Genomic DNA, 15,774 nt, shown 5'->3' with positions numbered 1-15,774 from the left:
TTGGAACCCTCTATGAAACCCACAACAACTTCTGTGACACTGTCACTATGATCAGTCAATATAAATACAGCTGACATGTTCACAATAAGATAAATGATAAGATGAGAAAGAGATCTGTGTGATTTAATTGTTTAAGCTTCGTTAGGCAAAGTGAGTGTGGATGAATAAAATGTTGCGTCTGGAGGTGGACGAGTGACGGACATTTCAAACATTACAGAAACACCTTAAATGCTGATGGTGTGGATCGTCCTTCACCTTAACATTGTAGCTACAATCAGAAAATAGGGCTTTCTCTTAGGTGTTATTGCCATAGTAACACCTTATCTGACTGCTGTACAAGCTTAAGTTCACATTGAGAGCTGCAAGACATGTCACAAACCCAAATGACCTCCAAAAGAGAGACAGTATATGAAGCCTGTACGTGTCCTTGCATCATGAACCAAACTCACTGTTTTATCTCATATTTGCCTGTCTTACATCCCAACCCTCATTTATACTGGAGAAAAATATAAATGCAACACTTGTGTTTACTGTAATTTCACGACAAACACAAAAGGCTTATTTCTCTTGAATTTTGTTTAAAAATGTGTTTAAATCCATGTTAGTGAGCATTTCTCCAAGATAGTCCATCCACCTGACATATCAAGATGCTGATTACGCTGCTGATTATTGCACAGGTGTGCCTGGGGCTGGTCACAGTAAAAGGCCGCTGTAAAATGTGTAGTTTTATCAGAGAACACAGTGCCACAGATGTTTCATGTTTTCTGATGGAGTGTGCAGTTGACAAGCTGAATGTCCACCAGAACTGTTGCCTGTGAAATTAATAATTTTCACGCCAGCCTAGCACCTCCACACCCAGCTTCTTCACCTGGGAAATCTTACAGGTGAAGGTGATCTTACAGCTGAACAGTTGATTTGCATAATCTGTCAGAAACTGTCTCAGGGAAGCTCGTGTTCATGCCTGTCATCCTCAGGGTCTTGACCTGAGTGTAGTTTGTCGTCTTAACCGACCTGAGTGGATAAATGCTCACCGCAGATGAATCCCAGTTTTCATAGAACCAGGCAGATGGCAGGCAGAGTGTAGGGTGTCCTGTGCACGAGTGGTTTACTGATATCAGCGTTGTGAACAGAGTGCCACATGGTGGTGGGGATATGGTATGGGCAGACAATGAACACTGGTAACACTGGTGAATTTTACTGATGGCAGTTTGAATGCACAGAGATGCCGTGATGATTAGGAGTGGGTCACAATCAACCACCTGATCACCTCTGTCATGTCAAATGGTCTCACCAGATACTGACTTGTTTTCTGATCCACGACCCCCCCAAAAAATGCAGATCCAAGTCATATTAAATCCACAGTTCAGTGTCTAATAAATGTCTTCTTATCACAGCCTGACTGATATTGGATTTTTTAATATATCGAGTCAAGGATGACCTGATTAGATTTTGGGGTTCAAAGGTCAAGGTCATAGTGACCTCAGAAAACACTTTTTAGCCATAACTCAAGACTTCATACAGCTATTTTTTTTTGGGGGGGGGGGCAATTTTTGCCTTATTTTGACATATTCTTTTCACAGTGAGAGAGAGACAGGAAAGTCGGAGAGAGAGAGGGATGACATGCAGCAAGGGCCACAGGTCGGACTTGAACCTGTGGCCGCTGCGGTTAGGACTCATTTTTGATACGACTCAGGATAAACAGGGATGTAATCTGAAACTAGTCTGAGGGGACGAGGCAGACAACCACCAGGAGGTGATTCTGGTTTCAAAATAAAACTTTACATTTTAAAGTTGCCTTTTATTGTGACCAGCTCCAGGCACAGCTGTGACATAATCATGTGTAATCAGCATCTTGATCTGTCGCACCTGTCAGGTGGATGGATGATCTTGGCAAAGGAGAAATGCTGACTAACACGGATTGAAACACATTTGTGAAGAAGCTTAAATAAAAATCCAGTGTGTAGAAACAATTTCAACTCATGAAAAACTGGAGCAAAAACTTAAAAAAGTGTTGTTTATATTTTTGTTCAGTGTGTGTTTCTCGTTCGTCGTTACCTTGAGCCCGGTCCCCTTCAGTATGTCCTCTGTATTACCCACAGTGCTCCTCTGACCTTTTCCTCTCTTTGCAGAGCTGAGTGACGTGTGGTCCATCTCCAGCGTCAACGTCCGGCCTGATTTACGGAGCACGCCCAATTCACCCGGCACTCCTCACCTGCCCACCATCACAGAGGAGTGACTTGGGGAGAGAGACATAGAGGGAGACAAAGGATGAGAGAGAGAGAGAGAGACAAAGAGAGAGAGAGAGACAGAGAGAGAGGGAGAGAGAGAGAGAGAAATCTTGAGCATCTCTTGATAAAATTAAACATTCATGACTAAATAAGAAACCATCAAGTCGGATTAAAAACATTCTTGGTTCTTAACTCAAGAGTTAACAAGGAAAATTACATGTGGTTTGCTTTTAATTCACATGTTGCTAAATTAGTAAAATCTCTTTTGTGTCAAATAATCGAAACTGTTGTCTTTGTCAGAAAAGTGTTTATGTAGAAGTTCATCGCACACAGTAAGAAGACGATTGAGAAAATGAATTACCACAGCCTTTAAATAAAAGAGAAACGACAAAGTGACCAAGAACAGAAACATGTAAAGTGAGAGACATCAACGATCTCATCTTTCTCCACCTCCTCTGTTATTCTCTCAGTCTGTGGGCTGGACTGAACTGAACTGATGAACCAGACCTCATCACTGATCTGCCATCAGTGACAGAGAGGAGAGACTCTGGACATGAACCCGGTTCACAGGCAGCAGTGTCACTTTCTACTCTATAATCTCATAGATGCCATTAAACTGTCTGGGCAGTGAGGACAGTGAAACACTGGCCCTTGACAACATGTTCATGTCTGGTCATTCACCACCACCAACTCAGTTCAACAACGCAAGATGTCAAAGAATCTACACCTCACAGAAGAAGGAAGAAAACAATGAACAAATATATATATATATATAGAGCTGTAGTAACACATGAGTCGCTTTCACTCTCTCCGTCTCGTGTTTCTAGTTGATAAAAACGATGTTTGACGGAGGAAGAGTGGAGGACTCAGGGTGAAGCTCTGATGCTGATGGAAACTGTGTCTTCAGAGCAGGAGACATCTGGACATGATGAAATGGACTGAGTGTCCTCTGTATGAATTCTACTCCTTCATTTTCAGCTGTGTCGATATCAGGTGCATCAGACCAAACCTTAAACCATGTCTTAAATCTTAATGTCTCGAGTTGTTGGATGTGGTGTGTGAACTGAACGCTGTTCGACTGACAGGATGAATGTAAACCCGAGGCTTGAGAGGGTATTGTTAGTTAAAATATTTATGTTTGTTACTAAAGTGAATGTATTATCAAGTGGGGCCATGTTTCTCAAAAGCATATGAGAAATGTTCTGGCTGGGTCTTCTCACTTTGGCTGCAGATTTGTGCCAAATGTCGTTTGAGCTGCTCTAAATAAAGATTAGACAAAGATGCTTTTGAGAAACCTGAACTCTTTACGGGGCAGTAAATACAGCATCTGCTTTTTTCCTCACATATATGCACGCAGTACTTTCTGGAAGTATGACTATCGAAGTTTAGTTGTGAAATCCAGAGTGTCGTGTCTCAACCTCTCAGGTGTGAAGTCCAGGAGGTTTGGGGCCTTGGTGTTCTGAGCGTTTTTGCCAGTTTTCTGCACAGTGTTGGAGATGGAGCAGGACATGCTGCAGTAAGTGCCATTAAAAGAGGCTGGCTTTGTTTTCATTGTTTAGAAGCAGAATCACTTTGTTCATGCACCACAGTAAATATACAAGAATTTATTTAGAAAATGTGACAGTAGTGTCTGACAGATCTCCTTGGATGCACATGATCTACAGGGAATTCACAGTTTACACATTTAGCCCACAGTCCCAATCCACCTGTAGTCTTTCATTTAGCATTTAATCTTCCAATCTGAGTCAGTTTGACACTTGGCTAAAAATTGGCCTTTAGGTTCAGGATTTGGTTGGATGTTTGTTGTTGGTTTAGACTTGAGTTTGCTCTGTTTTCGTCTGTGTCCTGTACACAGACAACACTCACTATACTCACGTTGGACTCAGCTGTGGTCTCTCTGACTGAGGTGGTGCTGAAACACGTCTGAAGGACTATTTACAGAAAAAACCTGAAGGCAACACCAAACCTGCGTGTGGCATTGTGGTCATTGTATTTCCTGGTCCTGAAGTCAGTTGAGCAGTGCTGATACGAGAATGAAAAGGTAACAGCTAAATCATTACAAGACAGAATCACATGACTAAGTAACTTAATGTACTGTACTGTATTGTAATATGAATAAGTGGTAGCATTTAGGTGAACTGTATTTGTGTTCCTGTTGAGAATATAGTAGCTGATCTGTTGGGTAGACAAGCGTTTTAGCTACAGTTATCAATCACTAGCTGCACAGCCATATTTATTCTATTGAATATGATGTGTCCCACTGTAAGAGCATTCATTTGAAGTGAGCAAATCTGGTAACTGCTCTCTTGAAATGAAAATCTTGTGAACTCTCTTGAAAGAGATTTCCACTGGTGATTCAGGTGGTGTCATGATTTATATATCCTCACATCCATAATAAAACTGAGTTAGGTAAACGGCAGCTCCCCCCCCCCCCAAGACTTACTAGACGTCACCAGGTAAATGGCTGAGTGCGAGAGGCTGCAAGGGCTCAAAATGTTTTAAAGAGGAATGGGACAGAACTTTCACGTTACCTTGATGATGCCAAAACATGTCGGGTACAATTTTGGGTTCGGGACTTCGGCCTTTGCTGCCTGTAAACAAACTCATGTAGCATAACAGTTGATGAAAACAGATTGAAATATATGCACCTTCATCATCATGCAATTGGAGGACAAATTACTACACACAGCTCTGGCTCTGAATCACCAGTGAGTGTTTACAGCCAAATTACACTGAGGCCACGTGCGAACGTTTACGTTTGCATCGTTCCTTTCATGCTTGTTTATTAACTGTTCTTCTTCTATCTTCTAATTTTTGTTTCATGACAGTTGTTTACAGTTTTTTATGTTTCTGGATGTCCCCTGGTAACCATGACAAACCTGTGTTTAACATCACAACGCTATGAACTATGGGTAATTCCCTTAGTCAAAGTCTGCAGAAATGCAGATTTACGAAAAGTGGCTCAAAATGTCTGATAGAGTCCTCATGCACTTGATGGTTTTATAGTGGGACGTCCTGAACCCTCATGGACTCACCGGGAACGCGCCTCAGAGTCTGTGAGTGTGAAGGGGGACGTTCGCTTTGAGCCTTTGTTTTTAAGGCACAGCGTGGAGGAGAAGTGCTCCTGTTTCCCCTCTATTTATACACTTCATGATCCACTTCTGCTTTGTCCAGTATCTGGCTAAGTTGTACGTGAATCTTACCAAGGTAACATGGGAGATGTGGCTTCAGTCACAGATGAGCAGCAGAGATTTTATCGCTCACATTTACTTGGTTTGTTCATCTCAAACAAGCAGGAAATCTTCTCTGGCATCCTGAAAGCAGAGGCTTATCCTCTGGCTCTGTTTTAGTGTTTAAACCTACAGTTTATATTTAAGACAAACATTCAGTTACATTCTGGTTGTATTTATTGCACTGTCTTCACACACAGACGACCCCTGCATGCTGCTCTGCATGTGTTCTCTCTGTGAAGTTAATGAAAGCAAACGCTAAATCGATACAGTCAATGTCGACGTTGTCAGGTCACAGGCTGAAACTCCATCTTCTCATGGTTTAATCTCAGACACCTTCACTACAGACTGGTGAACAAAATGACTTGATGCTTGAGAAGAATTTCTTGTTTCTTGGCAGAACTAAAGTGCAAGGCTTTGTCTGATGATCGTCTTCCTTTTCTGACCCAGTCATCATCAGTACATCACACAGTACCTGCCTGCAGGAATGTGCTATAGATACAAGTTAGCTTTTTATGTTTGTGCTCATGTAACGAAATAATTCAATGAAATAATGAATTTGACTTCACTAGACGGAGTTCTCTACATCCAGCTGTGTTTTCAGTTCATGGCTTGAAACTGGAAGGATGGTGTTCCTGTTCAACACCTGTTACCATGTGACCAGCTGGTTTTCTGAGTCATGGCTATTGTCACACTTGTCCTTGAATGTGACTTGTGTTGTGATCCTAATTACACCGGAGTTATTTGAAGAGATGCCGACTGTAAAGGACAAACTGTGGACATGAAACATCTCTGAACATCACATCCGCTGTGTTAGAGCATCAACTGTCAACATCTGGAATAATGCAGAGGACACACAGGCTCATGTAAACTCAACAGTGTCTCCGAATAATGAAGTGCAGGAAATACAACCTAACATACAGAGTAATGAGGTTATAATAGTCCAGATGCCATTCTGTCAGACGGTTAGATCTCTGTAGCTTCTTCCATCTTGTGCTGTCCTGAACAGCTGTTTTTATTTTATAGAGGCGTTCCTTCTTTCATTCATGTTTGTTTCTGTTTGTTTTTTTACTGTAACTTTTGATTGTAAAAGCATCTGGTATTAAAACATTAGAAAATGTGTCTCTTTAAGTTGTTTATGCCTGAAGTGAACAGAGAATCTGAAAACTTATGGTCTGTGGTGTTTGATGTTAAATGTGTTGCTGCGTTTGACCCTGAGGTGGAGACTGATTCTAATTATATAGTGATGGAACTTAAAAAGAAAAAGAAAAAAGCTTTTCAATTCTCCTCATCAAGTCTTGGTGAAAGTTGGACACACTGAGCTTCTGTCTTTAAGAGCAGCGACTGATCATATGCTGTATCACATTCATGGTCAGCGGGAAAAGCCAGTTACAGGGACTTACCCAAAAAATCTACCCTGAACCAACATTAGAAACCTCTGCTGTTCTCTTACAGAGGAAGTTACTGAAGAACTTCACTGCATAGATTTTATTCTCAGGTTTGTGAGTTGGAGAGAAAGTGAAGTATTTTTATGCCTTGGCTGGAGGTGTTAAGTTTCAGTCCCATTCTTGTGACTGTGATCAGCTGTGAGGAAATTAATTAATATTTTCTTTATATTTTGATTTGACTTTAGTCAAAGGTCAACGTCACTGTGACCTCACTTAATGCATTTTTGGACATAACTCAGTAATTCATAGACTAATTATGACAAACTTTCAGACAAACGTCTAAAATGATGAAGTGATGACATTTTATATCCAAAAGGTCAAAGGTCATATAGTAGGTCATGATAATGTTAATGCAAAAACACTTTTCTGGCCATTATTCAACACTGTAACTGAGGAACAGGAGCTGAGACTGTGACCATATTTCCTGTAACTTGATTGGTTGGTGGAGACAAACAACCACAAGGCGGGAACTCTAGTTTTATCTTTAACTTACGTCCAAAAGTTATCTAACATAACGTTAGTATATAAATATACCAGTGAACAAACATGAAACCAGTCATCAGACACTATGACACAGAAACCGTTAGATAAGTGTCCAAACTGTGTGTGTTATTCATTCATTATGTCAGTCCGGACAAAACAAATGTATTTAATGTTTTATAAAAAAGTAACAGCGCACACACACAACACACACCGTGACACACTCCGAGAAGTCAAGATGATTGAATTAGTCGGACAAAACAAACCCTCATGAACCATCTAAGACGCAACACAACAGGCACAAACAGGTTTGTATCAGTCCAGAGAGAAACAACAATCTCACAACAAGGTTATCAAATGGAGCGATTGGCACGTCTGTTTGTTCATGATACAAAACCTCCAACGCAGATTACTGGATGAAGAGTTCTACACATCTGACAGAACTGAGTTTCACCAAATCAAAGAAGGAAACAAACTAAATAAGAGACTTTCTAAATGTTTGTGTCACAGATTTGATTTTTGATGTGACCGAATCAACACACAGGAACATGGCATTTCTCTTGAAGTTGTAAGTCTTTTTTTCCCAGAGCTTTAATGCAATTATTTGTATTTGAAGAGTTAAAATCAAAACTACCAAACCTACAAGCCAGTACTAACCAAACATTTTGCTTTTGGTTGTTGGATTATATGTAACTGTAAAATATCCTCTTTATCATTTCAAAGGTAAAGATAAGACTTCACATGCTCATGGACTTAAAGCCAAAGACAGACACTTTCTTTCACACGTTAAAGCTGTAAAAATCAGATCTGTGCCACGATGAAAAATAAACTGGTTGTGTGTTTTTCATGCAGCTTTAGTGGAGGTAAAGCCACTGGTGCAGGGAGAGCGCAGGGTGAGTGTATTTAAATATTCAAAATGTTTATGTGGTTTTACAGCAGATCGTCTGTGTTCTGGGGAAAAACAACTCACTTGTCCCGGTGTGGAGGTATGTGCTCGCTCAGTATGTCACTTCACTTGTTTTTGTGCACTTGATACTTTAAGTCATTTTTATTTGGACTCTGGTTCGCTAACACTAACAAATGTAAGTTTCTTAGTAAACGGGACAATTTTAAGCAACTGTGCAGAAAGAAGTTTTATGTGGAAATTTCCCTTTTAACACAACAGTGTAACTAGACCTCAGAGTGAAGTGCAGTTTTCATCAGCAGGTGTTCACACAATGACATTTTAACAACAGTAAAAAAAAAAAAAAAACTACTGGACTATTAAGTGTGATAGTATTTTGACAAAAGAAGTCTTCACTCAAGGTCCACTTACTACCTTTGTATAACTACAGGAATGCTACAAAAACCCCACAGGATCAGCAGCTGCACCTCACAGGATGCTGGGTAATGTAGTCTCAACAGAAATAGAAAAACAATTATAGCATGAAATGTAAAATTAAACAGCTGGTAATAATCATTACACCAGAGAGGTGTAAACATAAACATAATGGAATACAGTATTAAAACAAACAAAAACCCAGAATTAAACCGTTCCACACAGAAAAGGCCATAAATAGTAAATACAGGTGTTTGTCTGTGTCACACATGACAACAGTAGAGGATTAAATAAATGAGCTCAGGTCCTTTGACGCCACTTCAGTCACACAGTCTGGATCTAAGGCCAGAAAAAACACAGTTGAGAGTTTTTCTAAAGCCGAACAGGAAGCAGTTCTGGAGATTATGAATCAAAGTGATGCAAAGATCAACACTTCAAACTACAGCAGGTACAAACAGAGAACAGAAGCTCATCTGAGTCTGACATGGATTACTGAGAGAAGATACTGTTTCTGAGAAAGAACGTAAACCTACATCTAAGATATGTCTGAAGAGTTCAGACTCTTTCAGTCTAAGCTTTGAGCTCAATGTTAAAGTTAGAGTGTGTGTGTGTGTGTGTGTGTGTGTGTGTGTGTGTGTGTGTGTGTGTGTGTGACATGTTCATATGTTAATGTACATTTGGACTCTTGGATGTTAAACAGTTTGCAGTGTTCAATATAATTTACCTTTTCACTATCATACTGGTAAAGATGGAAGCCCAGTTGGGACAATAAGGTCTACAGTTGTTCATTAAGTTCATGTATTAGTTGACATTCGTATCACATTTTGTCACTTACTTCATGTTAACAAGATTCCTTGTTAACATGCTCAAACTGCAGAACAATGTCCAACTATAGCAGTTACTGTAACATGGTGATATTAGGTGAACTGAACCACATTGTCTTGCATAGAGTCATGCCACTAACTACAGTGACCAGAAACAGTCCTGTTGTATAAATCACAGTCAGAGAGTGACCAGAGAATCGTATGTCATCTACAGTAACTCAGGTGATTGATACATTGGACCTACAGACCAAAACCTCCGACAGTAAAATCACTGGTGCAAAAGGAAATGTAGCCTCCCTCTGTCCAGAGAAAGCTAACAGAGCCTGGGCGCTCCCTCAGTAAAGAGTGACTGGAACACACATCAGACTATTCTCAGACTGCACGGTCCTTAAAGTTTTCAAACAGTGAGGCAGTGAACACCTGCTGCCACTTGGGGTCGCTGCAACATTTACTACAGACTGAGGTTTAACTACTGGAGCACAGTGTCCCCAGTTTGATCTGCATCAGAGAACTTGTGTTCACGTGACAGTAGCTCTGACTCCACACTGTGTTTCTGTACACGAGGTCTGACTGTAGAGTCCTGAACCACAGCGGGAAGCTGGACCTGTAGGACGGAGGGTTTGGAGTGTCAGAGATAGTCATCCTCACTGGACGGCTCATCCTCATCGTAGTTGTAGTTGTGGTGGTAACAGTTGCTGGGGCCTTCGCCGGGGTCGTCGCTGCTGGCTGCCGAACTCTCCCCCGTGAGCTTTGACCCTTCTGAGCTAGCAGAAGGACTGCGGCTCATCCTCCACAGCTGGTGGGCAAAGGTCCGCCCCCAGCTGCAGTGCTGGCCAATAGGGCGCAAGAGTCGGATGAGCTCGGTAGCCTCCTGCCAATAAGAGGTTCACTTGCTGTGGCCCCGCCCGGAGCGCTGCTTGTTCATGGTGGTCAGCATCTGACTGATGTAAGAGGTCAACAGGTCGTCCATCTTGTAGCCCTGCAGGTGTGATGGGAACACACATCAAAAGTAAAGATAGTGGTTCAGCAGAGCAATGGCCCCCCATCAGTGATATATTAGATATACATTAGATTATCAGCTGCTTTATACTGTGAAGTAGTTTAGACCAGTGTTTCCCAACCTATGGGTCGAATTTTGGGGATCTTGATATAATTAATTGGGCAGAGAAGAAGAAAAAAAAAAGTCCCACTTCTCAAAATTGTATTCACTTGTTTGTTTTTTGTGAAATACTGGAATATTTTACCTATTTTGTCCATTAACAACTTCATTGACATGGCTTTTTTTGTAAGGAGTGACAAGCAAAAGAAGTTGGAAATTACTGGTTTAATCTTTACCAATACATTGTATTTAATAGCTTTAATAACTGTAAAATCTGAATCTGTAAAGTAACTAGTAACTATATCTGTCAAATAAATGTGCAAAGTAGAGCAGTAGAAACTACAATATCCTGTGTGTAGTGAAGTAGTCAAGTGTAAAGTAGCAGTAAGCAGGGGTCGCCTTAACCCAATATTTCCCGTAATTGACTGAATTTTTTTAACAATGAGGAAAAATCTGGACGCCGTCCGTCACTTTGACAGATTAGAGCAGAGTAAGACTTCAGGTTCTGTGGCATCACACTCGTGCAGGCAGAAGCACAGATTACACTGTGGACATTCTAACCAAAGTCCCTGAGAGAACCACGTCTTACTGACTCAAGGCCTTGGAGGATCTGTGACCACAGAGGGGGGAAGCCACACCCTCAGTGCAGAAGGAGCACGTGCTGCTTGTAGGATCGGGAAATCCCATGTTCAGAGAGTCTTACCGACTTGAACTGATAATTTCAGCAGCAAGAAAGTCTAATGCAAAACCTCTGACAGTTAGTAAAGTCCCTCAAAACTATAGTGAAGTACTGTACTAGATAGATAGATAGATAGATAGATAGATAGATAGATAGATAGATAGATAGATAGATAGATAGATAGATAGATAGATAGATAGATAGATAGATAAATAGATCTGAGACCAGCTGTCCAATGACAATGTGTGCTTGCAATGCAAACTCAACACTTCCTCCATGCTGTCTTAATAAATATGGTATGATTTACCTTTCCAACAGTCACGGCTCCCACACACCACTCTGCTCCAAGTTTCTCTTCTCTAACATAGACACTGCTCCACTTCCATTACTTCATTCCACTTCGCTGTTTTTCTTTATCAGTGTTAAACCACCATGAATGAAACTACACTTCCTGGACTTAACTTTAACCAAGAAAACTGATGGAATTAGTGCTGTGTGTGTGTGTGTGTGTGTGTGTGTGTGTGTGTGTGTGTGTGTGTGTGTGTGTGTGTGTGTGTGTGTGTGTGTGTGTGTGTGTGTGTGTGTGTGTGTGTGTGTGCGTGCGTGTGTGTGTGTTGTTGTCACCCACCAGCGAGGTCTCACACAGCAGTTTGCTTCCTCTGACCAGGTTGCCGATGGTGATGTGGAAGTAGGTGTTCCCACTGCTCCAGTTGGAGATCTTGGTGAAGGGGTGTGTGGTCAGGATGTCCTGCACAAATACACAGAGAAAGGTCAAACCTCGCCCCCCCTCCAGTCAGCCTGGGCTGAGTGTATGTAATGGGAGATTAAACACATTTTGTAGGGATCTTTCTGTGTTTACCATGTACATGTTAATCAGCACGGTTTCGTGAAATCAGCCTTAGAAATCTGGCATCGGTTGAACTCTTATTCAAGCACAAACCTTGGGCTTTGGGTCGATGAGACTGACTCCGTGCTTGTTGATGGCGATCAGCAGGATCTCTGGGTAGTTGGGCTCTGTGGTTTGCTAAGAACAAAGGATAGATATTTATATTGTTGTAGCCACTGATCGCCTTGATCGCCTTTCATATCTTATCACTTTTACATGTGAAGCAGTAATGTTTTATATCGAATCTTTCTGTGACAGACAGATGACAGCTGAGAAGTCAGGACGTTCATTTCAGCTGTTTCCTCTTGTTACGTTTGATAAAACTGATGTCAAGACAAGGGAGTGAGGACTGCAGACAGGAAGTGGCAGGCTCCGGTGTTTTTACCTTGACCTCGAAGAAGGCAGAGCCAAATGTCGGCCATTTGTAGATGATCTTTAGGAACATCAGTTTGGCCTCTTCCCTCGATTTACCGGCCTGCTTGTTGAAGTATGCAACCACAGACTGTAGTCAACACACACACACACACACACACACACACACACACACAGACACACACACACACACACACACACACACACACACACGTATTAATTATTAAGCTCCGTTCAGTCGTCATTACTTAATGCAAGATTTTGATTTAGAGTGGATACAAATTCAGCAACTGGCATTAAAAAAGTCGAATAAAAATTAAACTTATTTATACATATTTATTCTACATCAAGCATATTGAATATTTTGAATGTTAGTTAGATTAGAGTAGATTGGGTTCTCTTTATCTAGTTGCGCCGCTGCACCTGACTATAATTTCTTCTTTAAAACAAGTCTGACAGTAACAATTACTTTACTTTTTATAAAGCTGACCAAAACAATATTTACCGTGGTTTTACATTATAAAATATAAATTGCACATATTTTGACCCTTGGATACAACAAGGTAAAAGTTAATATTCAATATCAATGTCAGACTGTTTTGTCAATAGAGTTTTGTAGGTTTACCCTTTTCCAGTCATCCGGTGACATCTGACGAATGAGATCCTGGGGAACCAGCTCCCGCAGCATCTTGGGAATTGTAGGAAAGTGTGATTTGTCATCCTCAAACTTGACGCGGTAGATGAGCGCTGCAAGCTGGAAAACCTCTTCCCGTGAACACTTATGGTAGCCACGCAAGTATTTAGGCAACTCCTGAGTAAAAGAAGAGTTGTTATTTATACAACGGTAAAGTATGAGTGGAAATGTGACTCATAATCATTTTAGAACAGTTTGAAGCAAATTGCCAAAAGATAAGTAGCACATGATTAAAAAAACTTTGGAAGTGACTCTGTGTCAGCTGAGACAAAGATGAAGTGAAGTGTAAAGGAGCATTTCTGCCTGAAACTGTATAACTCAAGTATTTTCTCCTGTCTCTCTCAACCTGGTAATAGTGGAAGATGGAGTCGGCGAATGAGTCCTTCCCTGGAACTGTGTTGGTCCACAACTTCTTCATGAAGAACACTTGATAGGTCAGAGAGGGAATGATACCTGCAAGGCGGGAGAGAAGAAACACAAGTGAGATTCAACCTAAAAACTGGTGTAATATGAGTTTTATCCAAGTGCAGGTTTGTTCTAACATCAAAATCATGATGTTTCACAGTCTGCAGTTTGTGTCAGGACAGGACAGAACGTCTCCTGGCAAACTCCACCAGAGCTGAACCGCTGAGACATCGGCAGAATCCGTCATCATGATAACGGGACACGGCCTCCCGCGTCTCCAGGGTTACCACGGCAACCACAGCCACCTGGGTTCCAGCCGAGGGTCTCCAGCTACAGCGCAACTCACAGTAGGCCGGTCTTAACACTCTGCTCATGACTGGGTTGATGTCGAAATATAGCAATATTTAATCATCAAACCTAATTCGTAGATGTAGTATCATTAGCTGTATAGCCATATTGTATAGCCATGACATATTCTCTCCCACCATTGCCAACTCATCACACTGCTAATGTCATTATTATTTTCATCTTTATGATTATTACACCTTGCATTTACTGTGTAGATAGTAGTTTAGTTAATAAACTCCTTTACACCCAGTTGTTGTCCTGTTGTGTTCTTTTGACATAGAGACTGGAGATCCATTGAATCCAGAAGTCATGGCTTCAGATATGAGATTGATAAATCTGGCAATGAAGTAATTCATTGTTGTCCTCCTAGAGGACTGGTGCCCCATTTCAACAAGAGTAAATCCTAAAATATGGTGTTCACGCTACAACAGACCAGATTTGATTTTTATGTGGTAAAAACAAAACTGACAGTGACATCGATATAACAATATCTTTAGTGCCACAGAGGTAAAACAGATGTTGGTACGAACCGTCTTTAGCTGGTCGAGATTTTTTGATCCAGTCCGTCAAATGTCTGACAAAGTCAAAGAAGAAATCTCCCTCTGGCACACTGATCACCTGCACAATACACACAGTCAGACATATCAGCTTGGCGCAAGTTAATCAATAAAGTAATTACAATGTATCAAACAGAATTCACTTTTTAGATGCTGTAAAAATGTGTTTTACATTATTTCTGTCTTCACTTAAATGTCATGCAAGTTGTTATATATTTTTTTGATCACACACAAATTACAATAAATCTTTCTGGTGAAACTGAAGATCGCTAACACATGAAGGATATGAAAATAAACGTTTGGCCTAAAGATAAAACAAGGTCTAAGGACATGAGTGACAGCATAAAATGAAGACACAAAAACACCTGAAAAACAGGTAAGGATGGGAGAAGTAATACATAACAATATTATAATTAGAATTCAAATTTTATTTTAGAGGAATAAAACAAAGTCTGGTGAGAGGACTGACATGATAATAGCATGACCAACACCTCAGTGAGACAGGTAATATCCCACCTAACATCTCTCCTCCTATCATTCACATATCCTTATCCATGGATAACCGGCTTTGAGAGCAGTGACAGGTTTTGATCATTCGCCTGACCTTGTCTGAGATCTTGACGAAGAGGCTGAAGCCTTCAGGAGATTTGAGCAGCAGCCTGGTGGAAATGTTCTGGCAGAAATCCTTTGCTTTGGTGCTGGACTCCACCTCAAACGCCTGCAGGTTTGAGACGAACAATCAATTAAAACAATCTCAGTTTTCAAACAACACTTTCTGGTCAAGTGTGAATTACATGTGTGTGTCGTACCTCATCTGTATCATCAGGAAAGTAGACTTTGTGGAAGATCTGGGTTGTCTTATGTTGGATGGCCTCCACTTCCACCAAATGAGGGGGATACTTCCTGGATCCGTTGCTGTTACCGTGACAACAACGACAATTAGGCAGAAAAATTAAAGGTCAGTGAAATTGTGTGTCATAGAAACAGAAGTTTTTAATTCACAACAGCATATTTCTCCTGAGTCTATTAACTGATTGAGTCAACTGTCAGAAAAATTATCTACAACTATTTTGATAATAGTTTATTGTTTTGAAGCCAAAATGCCTCTCAAATAGATTTTCTGCTTTTCTCTATCTTACATCTTTTGATATGTTTATGTCATGCCATCTTAACATGGTGATAACTACCTCACACAATCCCATGTCC

General features: G+C 40.8%; 2 protein-coding genes across 3 annotated transcripts in view; one reads left to right on the top strand and one right to left on the bottom strand.

Moving 5' to 3' along the window:
* The window catches only part of gdpd4a (glycerophosphodiester phosphodiesterase domain containing 4a), a 42,445-nt gene extending 35,867 nt beyond the window's left edge, over window positions 1–6,578 (top strand). For both annotated transcript variants that reach the window (XM_056374748.1, XM_056374749.1), the window contains one exon: window positions 2,130–6,578. In XM_056374748.1, coding sequence (XP_056230723.1) covers window positions 2,130–2,236 — 107 coding nt within the window. In that variant the 3' untranslated portion in view covers window positions 2,237–6,578. The remainder of the gene's footprint in view (window positions 1–2,129) is intronic.
* A 2,979-nt stretch (window positions 6,579–9,557) lies between these two features.
* The window catches only part of myo7aa (myosin VIIAa), an 82,183-nt gene continuing 75,966 nt past the window's right edge, over window positions 9,558–15,774 (bottom strand). Inside the window, exons 45-53 of the mRNA XM_056374918.1 lie at window positions 15,378–15,483; window positions 15,173–15,286; window positions 14,542–14,629; window positions 13,605–13,711; window positions 13,190–13,375; window positions 12,578–12,694; window positions 12,247–12,330; window positions 11,935–12,054; window positions 9,558–10,507 (exon numbers count right to left, since the gene is read on the bottom strand). Of these exons, the coding sequence (XP_056230893.1) occupies window positions 10,415–10,507; window positions 11,935–12,054; window positions 12,247–12,330; window positions 12,578–12,694; window positions 13,190–13,375; window positions 13,605–13,711; window positions 14,542–14,629; window positions 15,173–15,286; window positions 15,378–15,483 (1,015 nt within the window). The 3' untranslated portion in view covers window positions 9,558–10,414. The remainder of the gene's footprint in view (window positions 10,508–11,934; window positions 12,055–12,246; window positions 12,331–12,577; window positions 12,695–13,189; window positions 13,376–13,604; window positions 13,712–14,541; window positions 14,630–15,172; window positions 15,287–15,377; window positions 15,484–15,774) is intronic.

This window comes from Seriola aureovittata, chromosome 4 (genome assembly GCF_021018895.1).
Source record: "Seriola aureovittata isolate HTS-2021-v1 ecotype China chromosome 4, ASM2101889v1, whole genome shotgun sequence".
NCBI classification, from domain to species: Eukaryota; Metazoa; Chordata; class Actinopteri; order Carangiformes; family Carangidae; genus Seriola; species Seriola aureovittata.
Note: the sequence above shows the minus strand (reverse complement) of the source record. Positions and strands in the feature narration are given on the sequence as shown.